At 46.7% G+C, this 20,374-nt stretch overlaps 2 protein-coding genes across 2 annotated transcripts in view; one reads left to right on the forward strand and one right to left on the reverse strand.

The window, feature by feature from the left end:
- The window catches only part of LOC140721010 (uncharacterized), an 878,357-nt gene that overhangs the window by 101,257 nt on the left and 756,726 nt on the right, over window positions 1-20,374 (forward strand). The window lies entirely within an intron of this gene.
- Window positions 1,175-19,668, reverse strand: LOC140721008 (heme-binding protein 2-like). The gene is made up of 6 exons (XM_073035872.1): window positions 19,603-19,668; window positions 10,631-10,696; window positions 9,978-10,023; window positions 5,814-5,925; window positions 2,018-2,139; window positions 1,175-1,327 (listed from the first exon to the last, which is right to left on the reverse strand). Exons 2-6 carry the CDS (start codon window positions 10,687-10,689, stop codon window positions 1,175-1,177), a joined length of 492 nt encoding a protein of 163 aa, XP_072891973.1. The 5' UTR covers window positions 10,690-10,696; window positions 19,603-19,668.

The following is a 20,374-nucleotide window of genomic DNA, read 5'->3' on the forward strand; positions in this document are numbered from 1 at the left end:
TGCTGAATTTGAAGGATTCATTGCCATGGATGCGGAGGCCATGTTTGTGATTTTATTTAAGGCGGAGTTTGATCAGCTTTTGATTCGAAAAGGTAACAAAGTACACAGATTAAAACAGGAGAAATGAGGCGAGCCGGATAACAAATGAGGCAAGATAACATGGTGGAGAGTCTCGATGGGCCGAATGGTTCAATACTTCTCCCACATCTCATGATCTTATCAAAAGCTAATTATAAATCGTCCATGTACCGCTACCCGCTGATGAGATTTTTGAGTCATTATTGAGGGTGAAACTTTGGAGTCTCTTGTGATAAAACAGTCTCAGGCAAGCAGTGTTTTTTACAGGGGAGATCTTGACTGAGAAATCTGTCCGGCAAATTTGAAAAGCTTAAGAATTTATTGCAGGGCTCTGTGATCGAACAACATTCAGCTATTCACTTTTAGAGTCGAGGACAGTCGTTCAAACGGTCACTTCCTTTTTAAAGAGCAGCGTGAGGAGATGCGGTTCACCACGGGAGAGTTTCCACCCCTCTGTCAGCGTGAGCACCCTAATGATACATTCCCTCTGATTTATTTATCGCCTCGCTCACCGAGACAATCTTCCTCATGCATTTTCTCGCCAATTCCGAGCCTTTGCCGCTAATTGTTTTTTGGCGCCAGAATCTGACAGTGCATGAAGTGACTTTGCAGGAGGGTGGGACAAAGATGCTGACTAACTGTGTCTGGGCATCCAAAACGGGACACTACATGGTGGCTCTGCTTTAGGCTCTCCGTTGTCTCGGAGCACCAGCAATGAAATTCAGATATTTTGCCCGGGACAGGGATTGGGAGAGGGAAGAGTGGTTGTTGGTTAACCTGGGTGAAATCTCGTGTTTCACTTTCCAGTGCTGTATCTGCATGGGGTTAAGACATTTGCTATTGGGGACGTGGTGAGAGTGATGGATTCACCCTCGGAGTAAGTGTTCCTCACACCACGGGAGTGGGGTGGTCCTGTGTGGAGGCATGCTGCTGTCATTGGATATTGGGAAACTGTGGGTTCTGATGAGGAAGCTGTACATATGATATGTTAGCTCCTGAAACATGGCGAAATCCTGCGAGCTGTCCCAGTACATTCTAGGGAAGCCCATTGGCCACTGATCATAGAAAAACCTAAATAAACGTGTCGCTGTATGACCTACCCCAAGCAGGAATACACGAAGAAGTTGGAATTGTTGACATGGACATTCTGCGCAGTGAGCGTGCGGTTGAAATCACCTACGTCAGAAAAGCGAAACCGACGGATTTTCCTGGCGAACACATCCATCATTGGTAAACGAGTGACGAACACCTGAGAGATGCAAACAGCGTAATATGGCAACAGGGAAATTCCGATTCACCAGCCCCCCGCTTTCCACCCTGTTCTTCAATTCAATCAGTTGTCAAGTCATATCTGAGATCACTTTGCAGTTCCACTCACCGCCCAGATTCCGGACCCGCGATACTTCCCCCTACACCTCCTCTCCCTTCAGTATCCCGGAACAGAAACAATCGGTTAGAAACGCACCCACTATGACTCACTGCATCTACCTCAGGTTCAGATTCAGATACACTGATTTATCACACTTGCTCGCCTTTTTTCAGACCGGCCTGTCGTTTCCTCAAAGAATACCTGCATATTTGTCAGGCATGATTTCCCGTTAAGATAATCATGCTATGTTCCACCTTTTGCACCGTGTGCATTTAAGTAACCCCAAACTCTTCCTTCATATTGGACAGCAAAAGCATCTTGAGGTGCCGAATTCCACACCCTCCTGGAAAACATTGATCTTATTCTGTGCTGACAGATCTCTGGGACTTAATCTCAAACAACTGAACCAACTCCAGCTTTTCCTCCTGGTCAAGTACTTGTGTCTGATTTCAGCAGCTGATTATGAAGTAACCATTAGACTATTCCACAACTGCCCCTCTAGAGACTGGGTGGGGGTGCGGGGGGGTCAGACACAATACAACGTATTGTCAGCTTTCAGCTGGTACTCACTCGTGTGTCGGTTGCTGTTGGAGGATTGTCCCAGAGCTCTTCGGGAAGCAAAATGTAGATTGCAAGCACTCGAAAACCGGTCAATGAAACGAGAACTTGTCCAGTGTATGGGATCCGCATCTCTAAGGGTTTGGTAGAATGTTATAATACTTCATACAGTTCTTTGGAAACACTAATGTACTTAAGCATTAGTTTCAAAATAGAACCCTACGTTCCGCGATGTTGTGACGTCATTGTAACCTATTTTAAGATCAATCAGAATCTTCACTCCCACACAGACCTCCATATGTTTAACAAGGAGTTTCCTAAGTGATCCATTGTGTCTGCCTCTGACACCACCCCGGGCAACACACCACACGCGTTCTCAATAACCATGTCAATTTCTGCTGCAGGTTTAATGGATCTGTGGTGCGGATCCCAGATTTCCTTCTACAATCTAACTTCACACTTGTCGGGCTTTAACAACAGCTGCTATTTCTCAGCCCACCGCCACATATTGTCACTATCTGCTGCAGCTGACAGCAATTCTCTGTATTGTCCCGGTACCGAAGAAACCACAACCAAAGCAGTTGAATGACTTCAGACCTGTTGCCTTGACGTCGCACGTGATGAAGACCATGGAGCGGCTGATAATACAGAATCTGAGGCCACAAACCAGGCACGCCCGGGATCCTCTTCAGTTTGCGTATAAGGAGAAGGTGGGAGTGGAGGATGCTATCACGTATTTGCTGCACAAATCCCTCTCTCACCTAGATGGGGTCAGTGGTGCTGTGAGGATTACATTCCTGGACTTCTCTAGTGCCTTTAACACCATCCAGCCCAAGATCTTAAGGCACAAACTAACGGAGATGGGAGTAGACTCTCACATGGTGGATTGGATAGTGGACTACTTGACAGATAGACCTCAGTATGTGCGGTTGGGAGACTGTAGGTCTGACACGGTGGTCAGCAGCACAGGAGCGCCGCAGGGGACCGTGCTCTCTCCGGTCCTGTTCACCCTGTACACATCAGACTTCCAATATAACTCGGAGTCCTGCCATGTGCAGAAGTTCGCTGAGGACACGGCCATAGTGGGGTGTGTCAGGAATGGACAGGAGGAGGAGTATAGGAAACTGATACAGGACTTTGTGTTATGGTGCAACTCAAACTACCTGCGTCTCAATATCACCAAGCCAGTGATCATTAATGGAGAATGTGTGGAGCAGGTTAAGACCTACAAGTATCTGGGAGTACAGTTAGACGAGAAGCTAGACTGGACTGCCAACACAGATGCCTTGTGCAGGAAGGCACAGAGTCGACTGTACTTCTTTAGAAGGTTGGCGTCATTCAATGTCTGTAGTGAGATGCTGAAGATGTTCTATAGGTCAGTTGTGGAGAGCGCCCTCTTCTTTGTGGTGGCGTGTTGGAGAGGCAGCATTAAGAAGAGGGACGCCTCACGTCTTAATAAGCTGGTAAGGAAGGCGGGCTCTGTCGTGGGCAAAGTACTGGAGAGTATAACATCGGTAGCTGAGCGAAGGGCACTGAGTAGGCTCGGTCAATTATGGAAAACCCTGAACATCCTCTACATAGCACCATACAGAGACAGAGGCAGTTTCAGCGACGGGTTGCTATCGATGCAATGCTCCTCAGACAGGATGAAGAGGTCAATACTCCCCAATGCCATTAGGCTTTACAATTCAACCGCCAGGAGTAAGATATGTTAAAGTGCCGGGGTTGATTGTATTTAATGTATTTAAGTAAACTACTTAAGAACTTTTTAAAAGCTATTATTAATGTTTTTTGAGAGAGTGATTTAGATGCATATCATATTTTTACTGAGTTAAGTATGGTATGTAATTAGTTTTGCTACAACAAGTGTATGGGACATTGGAAAAAATGTTGAATTTCCCCATGGGGATGAATAAAGTATCTATCTATCTATCTCCAAGTCAGCAAAGCTTCTTGTCAGCTGTGAGCTTAATATCCCAACCTACACTGCCTCATCCAGTTCATTCCAAGTCGTGGAGTCAGCGGATCATTGAAGAGAACAGAACAGAAACAGGCCATTCGGCCTATCTGCTCCGTGTTGAACGAGTTAAACTGCCTGCTTCCATCGACCAGCACCGGGACCTTAACCCTTCATACCCCTCCCATCTATGTAAGTGTCCGAACTTCACTTAAACTTTGAAGACAAGCTCGCATGCACGACTTCTGCTGCCAGGTCTTTAAACATTGCCATAACCTTTGAGTGAAGACGGATCCTCTCAAACTTTTCACCTTTCACTCTTAACCTCTGCTTGTATTCCCACCTAGCCTCAGTGGAAAACGCCTGAATGTTTCAACCTGTCTGTACCCATCATAATTTTTAAACCTCTATGAAATTTCCTCTAAATATTCTGTATTCCAGGAACTAAAGTTCTAACCAATACAATCGTCTCTCATAGCTAAGGTGCTCAAGACCACGAATGCCCCTTAAAATTTCTTCTACCCTCTTTCAATCTTGTTTAAATCTCAGTTTGGACAACTTAACTTCCCATTTCCTTTACTCAATTCTTTTATTTATTAAGACCAACGTACAAACATCTTGCATCACGACCCGATCAACCTGTGATGCTACTCTCAATCAATTATGGACCTGTACTCCCAGATCCCTTTGATCTGCCGCACTACTCAGTGCCCTGTCTTTCAGTGTTTAAGCCCTACCGTGGTTGGTCCGACCGAAGTGAAAAACCTCGCACTAGACTGAATTAAGTTCCATCTGCCGTTTTAAGCACAATTTCCAGCTCGCCCAAATCCCGCTGCAGGCCATGACAGTATTCCTCACTGTCTACTACATTCCCGATCTTAGTGTGGTCCCTGAATTTTACTAATCGAGTTAACCACATGATCATTCAGATCACTTAGATAGATGGCAAACAACAACGGACTCGGCATCAATACCTACGGCTCTCTACTAGTCACAGGTCTCCAGCCAGAGAGGCAACAATGTACTTCGCTGCTCCACAAAGCCAGTGTCTAATTCAAGTTACTACCTAATCTTGAATGCATCGAAACTTCTTGACCAAACGCCCACGTGGGCCCTTCTCAACTGGAATACTGAAATCCATGTATACAATGTCCATAGCCTTGCTTTCATCAACTTTAGTGGTAACGGCCTCGATAACTTAGAGGCAGGAAGCTAAGCTGATTAAACTTCATCCATGTCAAAACAAATACTTATGTATCATTTGTTTAGAATACCTTCAACTAATTACAGCAACAACATTACCACTTTTCCACTTGAATCCCTAAGTTGCGACAGGACAACAAACACGTCCTTCTCTGTGAAGATGTTGCCACTTTGCCTCTGTGCTATAGACTCTGTAGTGGTCTACTGACTAAATACAGATGAAAAAGAAAAATCATTTATGATCTCCCTACTTCTTTTATCTCCACATGTCTCCATACAGTATTAGTATCCCCAATCATCCCAATCATTCCCTCCCCTTGTCTGTTGGGGAAATCTCATTGACTCCATTGTCGCTCCTGATTCTTTAAAAAAAAACTATTCCATTGCATTAAGGTTACTCCATATATAGATATGTTGTTCCTACGTGATGCACATCTCCACTTTTTCTTACCAAGCGCCTCCACATCTCTAGAAAACGACGGTTTTCTACACTTATCATCTTAAACTTTTACATAAAAGCATTGCACTCTCTCGACGACAATGTTCTAATACCCCAACTTATCAAATACATATGTGTCTGGAACAGTCTGCCCCAGTTGACAGTCGACAGATTGTTTCTGATGTCATCACTATTGGCCGTTTTCCTACCTTCCAGGTTTCGCCCAGTGAGATATAGGTACAGCGGTACGATATCAGTTTTAATATTGAGGTCGGAGCTGCCGTGTATTCCAACCCAGACCGAGTCTTTGTAACGGCGGACCTGTTGGCAGAGAATGGAGTTCTTACTATGCGGAGTTGTAAGAGGGGTTCGGTGATGTGCGTTTTGTGATTGAGGAGCAAGGATGGCACACGACGAGGCAGAACGAAGTGAGCACAGCGACGGATAGAATGTCATGGCACTGAGCAGCGTAAGGACTTAAAGTGGCACAAGTTCCTCTGAATAGGTACACTCGGTACTCCGCACATGTGTCAATAGTCCCTTCGTGCACCGAAGGTACCCTGGCAAGGCGGCAGCGTATTGTAACAACCAACGTAGAGATTTATAGCACTCGCAAATGGGTTCAATTCCCCACCGTCCACATCATCATTCTCGGCTGTAAAGAATTCTCCGTTCTCCCCGTGATCGCGTGGGTTTCCTCTGGGTACTCTGGTATCCTCCCATATTACAAGGACGTATTGGTCATGGATAGTCATTGGTGGGAAGATATGTTGGCACTCGAAGCGTGACGATCCATGCGAACTGGCGCAGCACAGCCTCAGAATGTGTTGGGCGCAAATGATAACGACGGATTTACTGTCTGTAACAAGGTAGCTGTGACAAATCGAACATAGAACAGGGAACATAGAGAAGTAGAGGGACCGGCCTTTCAGCCCACAGTACTGTGTCAGGTCAATTAAATTTGTAATCATCTGGCTGACTAAACTAAGTCCCTCTCTCTTCACATTAACCGTACCCTTACATTTTCCTTCAGGTGCCTGTATAAACGCCATGGAAAAATCTCTAATGTATCTGTTTCCGACAGTATGAAAGGGATGAAAGGGTTACCTTATGAGGAAGGTCTGGCAGCTCATGAGCTGTATTCCCTGGAGTTCAGAAGAATGAAGGGGGATCTCCTAGAAACATTTAGAATGTTAAAAGGCCTGGACAGATTAGATATGGCAAAGGTATTTCCATGGTAGATGACTCCAGAACAATTTGGCACGGCTTCAGAATTGAAGAAAGTCCTTTTAAAACTGACATGCAGAGAAATTACTTTAAGCAGAAGGTGGTAAATCTTTGGAATTTGTTGCCACGAGTGGTGTGAAGGCAAAATCGTTGGGTGAATTTAAGGCAGAGATAGATAGGTTCCTGATTAGACAGCGCTTCCAAGGGTATAGGTTGAAAGCCGGGGAGTGGGGATGACTGGAAGAATTGGATCACCCCATATTTGAATGGCGGAGCAGTATCGATGGGCCTAATGGCCTATTTCTGCTGATATACTTTATCGCCTTATGGTCTATCAACGTAGATCGCACACTCGAAGCATTCAGCGCACTCGGGGTGAAAAACCTTGTCCATACAATCTCACGGAGAAATAGAGAAGTACAGCACAAGCCCTTCAGCACATCTAATCCATGCAATGACCATTCAAACTGCTTCTCCAATCGACCTTCACCGAGACCAAAGACTTACATAACCATATCATCATATAACGATCCAAACTTTTCTTAAACGTTCACATCCAGTTCGCATGCCTCGCTTGAGCTGGGAGCTTATTCCATGCTCTCATGATCCACTCAGAGAAGAGGTTTCCCCTCATGTTCCTTTTAAACTTTTCAGCTTTTCACACTCAATCCAGGACACTGGTCGTTGTCCCATGCAACACCAGTGGAAAGAGCCTGCTTGCATTTACCCAATTGACACCACTCGTAATATTGTAAACATCTTTCAAAACCACTCTCAATCTTCTGTCTTCTAAGAAATACTGAAAAAACCTTTTCAATATTTCCTTAAAGTGCAAATGTTCTGGACGCGGCAATATCTTCGTAAGTTTTCACTGTGCTCTTTCAATCTTAATTACAACTCTCCTGTATGTCGGTGACCACAACTGCAGACAATAGTCTGAATTGGGCTTCACCAACGTCTGGAACATCTTCAACACAACATATCATGTCCTGTACTCAATACATTGATTAATAAAGGCCAATGTGCTGAACGGTTTCTCTAGGACCCTATCTACACATGGCGACACTTTCATCGATTTATGGACCGTATTGCAGATCGCTTTGTTCTACCACACTCTTCAGTGTCCTGACGTTCACCGTGTAACGCTTACTGTGTTTAGTCCTGCCACAGTGTATAGCCTCACACTTGTCTGCATTAATTTCCACCTGCCATATTTTAGAGCATTTTGCCAGCTGTTGTATATCCCACTGGAGCCAAGATAGTCTTTCTCGCTGTCCACTACACCCCCAGACTTGGTGTCTTCGGCGTTTTGCTGACACAGTTAACCACATTATCATCAGCTGCGTTGATATAGATGAAATAAAACAACAACAAACACAGCACAGCCTATATCACATCAATAAGCCCAGGTCACAATCTGAGAGGCAGCTATTTACTGCCACTATCTGGTGTCTCCCACAATGCCTTACCTTCATACATTTTCCTGGTAAGTTCCTCAAAAAACTCGATAATTTGGTTAGGAATAACCTACCAGGCACGACGCCATGCCGACAGTACTTATTTAGTCAACTGATATCCAAATACTCCTACATCAGGTCCCTTGGAATACTTTCAGGTAACGTTTCCTCCGCTGATGTCAGAAATTGCAGCCTAGAATTTTGTGGTTTATGTTTAAACTCTTAAAAATAGTCTTAAAAATTGGTTATCTCTCCAATTGCAAAGGATGTTTTAAATGTTTCTGCTCGGGCCCAAGCATTCCAGGTTATGATCCGGTCCACGGATACCGGACTCCAGGTCTTGAAGCCGTCCCTCCTGTCGCCCTTAAGCCAAATAAGATCATCTTGGCTTAAGGAGGTGCACCTGTTGCCTATCAGCTGGCAGGTGGATATAAGGGACTCTGGTACCGAGTCTGGTTGGGTGGGTGGGTTTCCCTGCTCTAAACCTGTTTTGTCTTGTACGAGCTGGTTTGCCATGTTCCGAGGTGTTTCGTCCGATTGGGCCTGTTCGTTCGGGTCGTCCCGGCTTGGAGTATCCACGGTCTCATCCTCAGGTTCTGTGAGTCAGCCTTGGAATCACCCCGGACCAAGTTCCCTTCCGATCCCTTGCCTCCGTCGGGTAGCAGGCCGGTCTGCCGTTGCCCGGCAAGAGGAATCTGTCCCCTTCCTACCCCTCACCTCTGATGAGTTGTGCCCGTTACCTGCCCAGGTGTCCTGCGTCTTGCCCCGGACACCGTGTTCCCGCCCTGGAGGCAGCCCTGCCCAGGAGTGATGCGGCCGCCCAGGCGGCCCTCCTGCCTTGCCACGAGCTCTTTCTGAACCCCAGGATTACTTAGCATGCCCCGTCTCTTTCGCATGCCCTGGTCTCCCCATCAGGTTCTATCCTTTAGTTATTCCTGTCCTGCCCCTAGTACTTCAGTGCCTGCATCCTGCACTTGGGTCCACCCTCCTGTCCCCCCTGTGACAGTTTCTCTGCACTTGTTACCCTCCCCTCTTGTTCTGACAAGCACATAGAAGTTTTGTAGTCTCAACATGTTGTTTTTGAAGTCCTTCCATGTACAGACAAAAAAAATCACATTTGACGGCCTCCTACATACTTCTTTTTAACGCCTATCACGTACAATACATGACAGCGTTACTTATCAAACTTTTAAACCCTTACTGACATCTCCTCAGCTACCGCCGCTGCAACGAAAGCATTCCGAGTGTGCGCAAATCCCTACTGGAGCACGGACCCACTAATTCAGTAAACATCCCTGTAAAGCTCCTTCGTACCCTCTCCAAAAGACACATCTTCTTATAGCCCTTAATTTACCCTTCACCCTTCCCTCCCTGGGGGAAGTGGGGCCAGGGTGGGTAGTCAGCAGGCTACAGTTCTCCAGCTGCGTCTGACTCCCCAGGTGCTGACGGATAAGCAGCTCCAGGGTTCAGAACCAATGATGGCGGAGCGGAGACAATTCGTCCCTACGGCCTGAGGAAGAATGACGTGGACGGGAATCTGTACGTGGCGGTGTCGGGTAAATAGAGGCTCAGATGTCAACAGTGAGCAATGATCTGTGACAGGGAGATTCTCTGGGAAACGGATGTAGCTGAAGACGGGACGTCCAAGGGAAGGAGGAAAGGAAAAGTAATAGTCAGCGATCACATTACCTCATAATCTGCAGTGGTGCAGAGGGCATCATATCCCAAGCAATGACTGGAAGCAAAAACACAATGAGAGAATCAGAAACTCAATAGACAATGCAAACAAGCATCCCACACATTCCACAAAACTGTGGATTCATTGATGTGTGCCATCAGAAGAGAAGGGCTCTTAGATCAAACCCGACAGTGTAACAAGGTACGACATTAAGAGAGCCGTGCGCTAAACATGGGGGATGTTATCTGGTGAGAAGCTGGTTTGTAGAAGGACGCCGTGCTGGAGGGGAGGGCGAATGTATTTTGTTAAAGGAGCTCGGTTCTTAGCTCTCATATTGTATGTTGCCGAGTGTCTACTGTTACGGATGTGGCTCGGTACAAATGTTTAATCCGAGTACTCAGTTGTGATTCTTGCCTCGGTTTCCATCGCAGGGAGAATCAGGATTTAAGCGATATGGATTGAAGAGGCGGAGTTTGTGAATGGAAACCGGGTAGGGAAGGGCAGCTGGTCCCGGAAAACTGATTGAAGGAGGGAGGCGAGGCAGGCAGTGCCTGGTCGGAGGGAGTGCAACACATGGAGGCAGCACTGGCAGGGATACAAGGAATCGGGATAGAGCGGCAGATGGTGGGACTGCGGAAGGAAAGGAATTTGATTCTTGTCTTACTCTTTGCTCAAGCCTTCCACGCTGACCAGCGAGGCGACAAGCAGAAACACGGGCAGCATTGTTACCCTATGAGAAACAGAAACAGTCACTATCCAGTATTTGCCATGGACATAAGGCCATTCACAGGGTTATACAGCAAACAGCCCATCGGCCCGCCGAGCCAGTTCTAGTACTCAACATCATTGTATTGCGAAATAATTCGTACTTTGGCTATAATCCCACAATTTTAACTGGCTCATCTCGATACAGGGGACGGAGTGTCAGTGTATCTCTACCCAAGCACTATCCTTCCCACTGCACCGCAACGGATTCTGGTTAGCATCCTCGACACCAGGAGAGCCAGCCCCAGTTGATTCCGGTCACTTAACAATCCTGGTGAGCCTCTCACTCCGCCTCTTAGATCTATATTGTGTGCTACTGAAGCCTCTGCTACATGGGATAACGTTCCCGCCGTGTGAACTATGCATGCCCTTCATCGGTTAGAACACCTCAGGTAGCCTCCTCCACTCCAGGAAAAGACAGAGTTTCTGTCAGAGAGATGGGGAAGGAGAGAGTGCGAGAGAATAGGCGGGAGAGGAAGAGTGATTGAGTGGAATTGGACGAACATGGTAAGGGAGGTGTAAGAGTGGGTTGAGGGTAGGGCTGGTTGGACAGAAGGAGAAAGTTTGGTGTGGAGTGTAAAAATAACCTTTGCACTGTACCTTGTACATGAGATAAACCAATTCAGTCAAATCTCAGCCGAGCAGAGATGTTTCATTTCTAAAGAGCCTTCCCACCTTCTCTGCTGCCCAGACCAACTTACGTTTCTCTCCCTCCTCAGTTCTAATGAAGTGTACTTCATCTAATGTCTCTCCCTCTCCTGACAGCTCCTGTCTGCCATAAGTATTTATTTATTGCAATTTACAATTTTTCACTCTCACGTTGTGCTGTTGGAACAGAAGAAGAAATTGCACCAAATATGTTAATGATGATACACTTCATTCTGAGATTGATTGCCAATGTCATCCCTTGATGATGGAGCAGGTCCCTGATCCAAAACATCTGAGTCAGGGAAAACATCCTCGCTGACTCCATCCTGCTGAGACTTTGCCCATTGGAGCGTGTCCATCTGTCTATCCATTTATCTATCGATCTATTGATCTACACATCAGTCGGTCGGTTTATCTACCTATCTACCTATCTATCTATCTATCAATCTATCAATCTCCCTTTACTTATGTACTTATTGGGAATTTTCTGTCTTTGCAGTGTATTGCAGCTACAAAAACACGTTTCACGTCACACAGTGAATGTCAGTGATAATAAATGTGATCCCGAATTCTCAAACAAGACAAAACCTGCAGAAGCCGGAAATCAGAGCAACACACACAAAATGCTGGAGGAACTCTACAAAGCAGCAGCATCTATGGGGGGATAAAATGTTTGGTACAAGAGAGAGATGGCCATAGAAGAAAGAAAACAAAATTGGGGAGTAGCACTAGAGGGAGGTGACAGGTGGGCAGGGATATTAGGTGAGAGGGGGAAAGGGGGATGGGAAATGGTGAAAAGGGGAGGGGGCGTGGGGACATCGGTTTTGGTGCCGTCAGGTTGCACCTACTCAAATGGAATATAAGGTGTTGTTCCCCCAACCTAAACGTTGCCTCATCACGACAGCGGAGGAGGCCATGGATGGACATATCGGAATGGGAATGTGAATTGGAATTAAAATCAGTGGCCAGTGGGCGATCCCGTTTGTTCTGGTGGACGGAACGTAAATGCTTGTCGACACTGTCTCCCGATCTACGTCGAGTCTGGTCAATATACTGGAGGCCTCACCGGGGGCGACAATGGTCTTCATTCTGAGACAGATGTCCATGGAAGAAAGAAAAAAAATGGGGTATGGGGGGGGGGGGGGGACTACCAGAGAGAGGCGATTGGCGGGCAAGCAGATAAGGTGAGGGGCGAGGGAAGGGGATAGGAAATGGTGAAAAGGAAGTAAGCGTGGCCTCATCACGACAGTGATTGATGGACATGTCGGTATAGGAATTGGAACTGGAATTAAAATCGCTGGCCACTTGTTCTGGCGGACTGAGCGCAGGTCTTTTTCAAAGCCGTCTCTCAATCTATGTCGAGCCTCGTTGATGTACACGAGGCCACACCGGGAGCACAGAACACAATAAAAGATTCCAACAGACTCACAAGTGAAGTGTCGTCTCATATGAAAAGACTGTTTACAGCTCTGAATGTTAGTGAGGGAGGTGTAGGGGCAGGTGTAGTACTTGTTCTGTTTACAAAGATAAGAGCCGGGAGGGAAATTCAGTGGGGAGGGACAAATGGACAAGGGAGTCACGTAGGGGCAATCCGTATGGAAAGGGGGGGGGAGGGCTAGAGGAACTATTCCTCGTTCAACCCTGCTACATTAAACACTCCATCCCCTTCTCTCAATTCCTACGTCACCGCTGCATATGATTTCAAGTTGAGGCTTTTCATTCCAGTGGTCATCCATTTTAATTCCCCTTCCCATTCCCATTGCTGTATGTCCATCCATGGCCCCCTCCTCTGTCGTGATGAGGGCACACTTAGGATGGAGGAACAGCACCTTATATTCTGTACGGGTGGCCTCCAACCTGAAAAACTGAACATTGATTTTTCAAATTTCCAGTAATGCCCTCCAAACCGCCGACCCTACTCCCCCCCGCCCCTTTCTATGTCCCATCTCCTTTTCCCTCTCTCACCATGTCTCCTTGACCACCCAGCACCTCCCTCTGGTGCTCTGACAATTTTTTTGTCTGTTTTAAATGGTCCTGTCTCTTTCACATTCCAAGCTAATTACTTTATCACCACTCCCTCCCCTCCAGGTTTCACCTAACACCTAGTGTTTCGCTCTCCACACCCGGCGCCTTTTAAATCTACTCCTCAGCTGTTTTTTTATCTCCAGTCCTGCCGAAGTGTTTTCGGCCCGAATCTCGGACTGCACTTCTTTTTTTCACTGATGCTGTTTGGCCTGCAGAGATCCTAAAAGCATTTTTTGTGATTCTCATTCTGGTTATCAATAGAGGAGAAACCAGTTTCCATCCCTCGGGAATTTTCACCAAAGCTGTGAACAATACGACAGGTACATCAGCAAAATACAATGCGCCAAATTAGATGCGTCGACGTGCCCGGGGTGAAGTACTAGGTATAGACTGGGTTAGTGACTGTTCCCCTATGGTGATCTTTATTCTCTGGGTATGGTGCAACAGCTCCACTAACTGGGCATCACCAGCAACAGATCTCTTTTCATTTAATAATGACTATGTCTTCTACACCAAAGACGATGCCCTTATAGCGATCCACAGGGTTTTCCATTGCCACCTTCCCACACACTCACTCAGCCGCTCCATATCCCCTTTCATCATCCCACGCCCTGCCCTTCGCTCATACCGTCACACTGGTGAGTGTGGTCAGAAACCTTGGTAATAGAACCTGTGACACCCCTCAGTCCATGGGCTGATGTCGCTGTGACCTGAGCACCACTGACCGTGATTTCCCTCTTCCCATAGACTGTGCACATGACAGAGATGCATGTAGACCAACTGTTCTTTGTGTGGTTATTAACCGAGTCCCAGGTATAATCTGGGATTCTGACAAATCTAGGATCAGGTAATGGGGGAGACGGTTAGAGCAGTGGTGTGCTCCGTATGCAGTATGTGGGAGGTCAGGGTCAACACAGTTGTCCCTGATGACTACACCTGCAATAGGTGCTTCCAGCTGCAGCTCCTATCAGACCGAGTTAGGGAATTGGAGCAGGAGCTGGATGAACTACGGATCATTCGGGAGGCAGAGGCAGAGATAGATAAGAGTTATCGGGAGGCAGTCACACCGAAAAGACAGGAGGTAGGCAAATGGGTGACAGTCAAGAGAGGCAGGGGGAGCAGACAGAGAGAGAAGAGCACCCCAGTGGCCGTTCCCATCAAAAATAAGTATACCGTTTTGGATACTGTTGGTGGGTATGACCTACCAGGAACAAGCTGCAGTGGTCCAGTCTCTGGCACTGAGGTTGGACCCGTGACTAGGAAGGGGAGGAGGGAAGAGAAGAGAGCAGTAGTGATAGGGGATTCTATAGTCAGGGGGGCGGATAGGAGATTTTGTGGGGAAGATCGGGAGTCTCCGATGGTATGTTGCTTCCCTGGTGCCGGGGTCCGGGACATCTCAGATCGGGTGCAGGTTATTCTCGAGAGGGAGGGCAAGGATCCAGATGTTGTGGTCCATGTAGGGACCAATGACGTGGGTAGGATGAGTGAGGGAGTCCTGCGTAGGGAGTTCAGGGAGTTAGGTGCAAAGCTGAAGGGCAGGACCTCTCAGGATTGCTACCTGTGCCACGTGCGAGTGAGGCAAGGAACAGAAGATTATAAAGATTAATACGTAGCTGAGAGGATGGAGCAGGAGGGAGGGCTTCAGGTTTGTAGATAATTGGGCCTTGTTCCAGGGAAGGTGGGATCTGTTCCGAAGGGACGGTTTACACCTGAACTGGAGCGGTACTAACATACTTGCAGGGAAGTTTGCTAGTGCTTCTTGGGGGGGGGGGGGGGGGGGTTAAATTAAATTTGCAGGGGGTGGGGATCCAGAATGTGAGACAGGATAACGAGAGGAAGAATAAAGGACAGGTGGGGACTACACGGTTCCGGAATATTAAGTGTGTAGTAGAGGAAGGTGGGGCGGAACAAGTGATAAGGAGGTCTCATGTACAGAGGGATTGTCTGACGGAACATGGAGTTAAATGTGTTGAACGAATAAGTAAATTTAGGAAGGATAACAAAATTCTAGGGGCGTATAGCCCGATGGGAGTTCGGGGAGCTGGGTTAAGCACAATAGGCAGCGATTCAAACAGAGAGAGGAGAAATGGGCTAAAAATTCTATATCTGAATGCATGAAGTGTCAGAAATAAGGCGGATGAGCTTGAAGCCCAGGTGCGAATGGGTAACTATGATGTTGTTGTGATAACGGAGACGTGGCTGCAGGGAGATCACAACTGGGAAATGAATATACAAGGGTATACGTGCTATCGTAGGGGCAGAAATGTGGGCAGAGGGGGTGGTGTGGCCCTGTTGGTGAGGAATGAGATTCAGTCCTTTGCAAGGGGGGACATAGGGTCAGGAGAAGTAGAGTCTGTGTGGATAGAACTGAGGAACAGTAAGGGCAAAAGGACCCAAATGGGTCTTGTCTACAGGCCACCAAACAGTAGCATGAATATTGGGTGCAAGTTGAATAGGGAGTTAACATTGGCATGTGGCAAAGGTAATGTCGCAGTAGTTATGGGGGATTTCAACATGCAGGTGAACTGGAAGAATCAGGTTGGTGCTGCACCACAGGATAGGGAGTTTGTAGAGTGCCTACAGGATGTATTCTTGGAACAGCTTGTACGAGAGCCGACCAGGGACAAGACTATTCTGGATTTAGTGTTATGTAATGAACAGGATTTGATAAGCGATCTCGCAGTAAAGGAGCCATTAGGAGGTAGTGATCACATTATGATAAGCTTTTATCTGCAATTTGAGAGGGATAAGTGCAGCTCGGAGGTGTCAGTGTTGCAGATGAACAGGGGAAACGATGGAGCCATGAGGGAGGAGCTGGCTGAAGTTGACTGGAAGGATAGCCTAGCAGAAAAGACAGTGGAACAGCAATGGCAGGTATTCTTGGGAATAATGCACAAGGTGCAAAATCAGTTCATCCCCCAGAGAAGGAAGGATTCAAAGGGGGGAAAGGGGCCACAGTGGTTGACAAAGGAAGTCAGAGATTGCATAGCATTAAAAAAAAAGGAAATATGACAGAGCTAAGGTAAGTGGGAGGACAGATGATTGGGAAGTTTTTAAGGAACAACAGAACTTAACTAAAAAGACAATACGGGGAGAAAAAATGAGGTATGAACGCAAGCTAGCCAGGAATATAAAGGAAGATAGCAAAAGCTTTTTTAGGTATGTGAAGAGAAAGAAGATAGTTAAGAACAATGCTGGGCCCTTGAAGAATGAATTGGGTGAAATTGTTATGGGAAACAGAGAAATGGCAGAAGAATTTAATGAGTACTTTAGATCTGTTTTCACTAAGGAAGACACAAGCAGTCTCCCAGATGTATGGATGGGCCAAGGACATAGGGTAATAGAGGAAATGAAACAGATTGACATTCGGAAGGAAACGGTGATGAGAAGACTGATGGGACTGAAGGCTGGCAAATCCCCAGGTCCAGATGGTCTGCACCCTAGGGTACAAAAGGAGGTGGCCCTGGAAGTTGCGGATGCATTGGTAATCATTTTCCAATGTTCCTTAGATTAAGGATCAGTTCCTGAGGATTGGAGAATGGCTAATGTTATCCCACTTTTTAAGAAAGGAGGGAGGGAGAAAACAGAGAACTATCGACCTGTCAGCCTGATATCGGTGGTGGGAAAGATGCTAGAGTCCATTATAAAGGATGAATTAGTGGCATATCTAGATAGCAGTGATAGGATTGGGCCGAGCCAGCATGGATTTACCAAGGGTAAATCATGTTTGACTAATCTGTTGGAGTTTTTCGAGGATGTAACCAGGAAGTTAGACGGGGGAGATCCAGTGGATGTAGTGTACCTCGATTTCCAGAAGGCATTTGATAAGGTCCCACATAGAAGATTGGTGGGTAAAATCAAAGCTCAGGGCATCAGGGGGAAGGCATTGACATGGATAGAAAACTGGTTGGCAGATAGAAAGCAAAGGGTAACGGTGAATGGGTGTTTCTCGGAATGGCATCGGTATTGGGACCACAGCTGTTTACCATTTACGCTAACGATTTGGATGAAGGCATAGAAAATAACATCAGCAAATTTGCTGATGATACTAAGCTGGGTGGCAGTGTGACATGTGATGAGGATGTTAGGAGAATTCAGGGTGACTTGGATAGGCTGGGTGAGTGGGCAGATACTTGGCAGATGGCGTTTAGTGTGAATAAGTGTGAGGTTATCCACTTTGGGAGTAAGAACAGGAAGGCAGATTATTATCTGAACGGTATAGAGTTGAGTAAGGGAGTAATACAAAGAGATCTCGGAGTCCTTGTTCATCAGTCACTGAAGGTGAATGAGCAAGTGCAGCAGGCAGTGCAGAAGGCTAATGGAATGTTGGCCTTTATTACAAAGGGAATTCAGTACAAGAGCAAAGAAATCCTCTTGCATTTGTACAGAGCCCTGGTGAGACCACATCTGGAGTATTGTGTACAGTTTTGGTCTCCTGGGTTAAGGAAGGACATCCTGGCTGTAGAGGAAGTGCAGCGTAGATTCACGAGGTTAATTCCTGGGATGTCTGGACTGTCTTATGCAGAGAGGTTAGAGAGACTGGGCTTGTACACGCTAGAGTTAAGGAGATTGAGAGGGGATCTGATTGAAACATATAAGATTATTAAGGGATTGTACAAGATAGAGGCAGGAAATATGTTCCAGATGCTGGGAGAGTCCAGTACCAGAGGGCATGGTTTGAGAATAATGTGTAGGTCATTTAGGACAGAGTTAAGGAAAAACTTCTTCTCCCAGAGAGTTGTGGGTGTCTGGAATGCACTGCCTCAGAAGGTAGTACAGGCCAATTTTCTGGATGCTTTCAAGAAGGAGCTAGAAAAAAAAGAAGAAGGAGCTAGATAGGTATCTAATGGACAGGGGTATCAAGGGATATGGGGACAAGGCAGGAACCGGGTATTGATAGTATTTGATCAGCCGTGATCTCAAAATGGCGGTGCAGGCTCGAAGGGCCGAATGGTCTACTTCTGCACCTATTGTCTATTGTCTATTGTCTATAATCTCACCAACGTCTCCGACACGCTGATTTGTCTGAAACAGAGTCTCTTTGGATGGGATGAAGATGATATGGGAGGGTAAAGATCGAGGTGGATACATATATTCTAGTAGAAACGGGCGGCTGGGGGCGGGTTATTGCATAATGGGGACAGAGACGGAGGGACGAATGGCGGCGAGATAGACAGTGAGAGAGAGAGAGAGAGAGAGATGAAATTGTAAGACGGATACTGGAGGAAGTGGGGAAAAAAAACTGAATATTAACAGAGATAGAGAGGTAGGAGACGGTGTGAGTTAGATGGAGTGGGATTGAGAGAACAGCCAATGCAGGAGAAGAAAAACAAATTGTGATTTTAAGTATCTTTCATCTCTCCCTATGGTGCAACAGTTCCTCAAACTGGGCATCACCACCAACATATCTCTTTTCATTTAATAATGACTCTGTCTTCTGTACGAAAGTAGATACCCTTATAATAATCCATAGGATTTTCCATTGCCACCTTCCCACACACTCAGTCAGCCGCTCCGTATCCCCCTTCATCATCCCACGCCCTGCCCTTCGCTCATACCGTCACAATGGTGAGTGGGGTCAGAACCCTTGGTAATAGAACCTGTGACACCCCTCAGTTCATGGACTGACGTCGCTGGGACCTGAGCACCACTGACCGTGATTTCTCTCTTATAGACTGCGCACATGATAGAGATGCATGTAGACCCACTGTTCGTTGTGTAATTATTAACCGAGCCCCAGGTTTAACCTCACAAACATCTCCAGCATGCTGATTTGTCTGATACAGAGTCTCTTTGGATGGGATGAAGATGATATTGGAGGGTAAAGATCGAGGTGGATACACATATTCCAGTAGAAACAGAGGGCTGGGTGCGGGATATTGCATAATGGGGACAGAGACGGAGGGACGAATGACGGAGAGAGACAGAAAGAAAGAGAGATGAAATTGTAAAACGGATGCTGGAGGAAGTAGGAGAGAAAGGAGGAGGAACAGAGATAGAGAGGTAGGAGACAGTGTGAGTAAGAGAGAGAAAGAGAGGACAGAGAGACATAGAGAGAGAGAGGGAGGGAGAGGGGGAGGGAGAGGGGGAGGGAGAGGGGGAGGGAGAGGGGGGTGAGAGAGAGAGAGGGAGAGAGAAAACACGATACATACAGCATAATCACTTGTCTACTGCCAGACGCTAAGTGCTACGGCTTACCTCAGTGTCGACTTGCTGTACTGGGTGTGCGCTTGTCCAGAGCCTCTATATATGGAGGGATGACACGTGCTGTTGCTATCCAGAACAGCCAATGCAGGAGAATAAAAAACAACTCGTGATTTTAAGTTTTCCAACCACAATATTGCATCATCGAATGGAGCAACATTGTGCAAACCAAAGCTCATTAATTAACTAGGACACCACATCAATATCACAAACATGAGCGGATCCAGACAGCAGCTGAACCTGCCACCTACTTTGCCTACTGTGAGGACAGTATGTGAGACCCCTCACAGTTTTCCACAAAGCTTCCGAATTAACCTGAATCACTTAAGCAAATCAGAGAAGGCATCAGCATCGTTAGAGTCCTAGGTTGGTCGTCATTGCTTTTCCGCTGTTACACGGAGCTGCACCTGTTCTGTTGTTCCGGTAATGACGCTCAGTGTCTGTTATTGGAGTAGAGTCCAGGGTAGAACTGTCCACCCACAGGTCGGATCCAGTGGCAGGAGTTGAGGAAACGACCTCAGATAAAAACCCTCCGTGCAGCAATGCCGACTGCGAAACTGTGCGCTCATGTAGACTCACAGTGAAGAATGACCCCGGCATGTTCGACTGCACAAGAGACTGTGGCGCAGGTTCCCCATGCGTTTCAAATTAAACTAAAGCATTTTTCCCGGTGACACTCAATGCCGATTAGGGTTTGGACTGTCTGCGAACACGCTCTGTAATTGACTGAATCGGAGAAGCATAGGGTTTCAGATCAGAAACAACC

The sequence above is a fragment of the Hemitrygon akajei genome, unplaced genomic scaffold (assembly GCF_048418815.1).
Source record: "Hemitrygon akajei unplaced genomic scaffold, sHemAka1.3 Scf000049, whole genome shotgun sequence".
Taxonomy (NCBI): Eukaryota; Metazoa; Chordata; class Chondrichthyes; order Myliobatiformes; family Dasyatidae; genus Hemitrygon; species Hemitrygon akajei.

Excerpts from the sequence above, each read along its gene's own strand:
- LOC140721008 (XM_073035872.1), bottom strand. The coding sequence starts at position 10,689 with ATGCTGCCCGTGTTTCTGCTTGTCGCCTCGCTGGTCAGCGTGGAAGGC. Across the intron at positions 10,024-10,630 it reads GTGGAAGGCTTGAGCAAAGA|TCATTGCTTGGGATATGATG; the intron begins GTAAGACAAGAA and ends TTTTGCTTCCAG. Across the intron at positions 5,926-9,977 it reads GCACCACTGCAGATTATGAG|GTCCGCCGTTACAAAGACTC; the intron begins GTAATGTGATCG and ends CTCTGCCAACAG.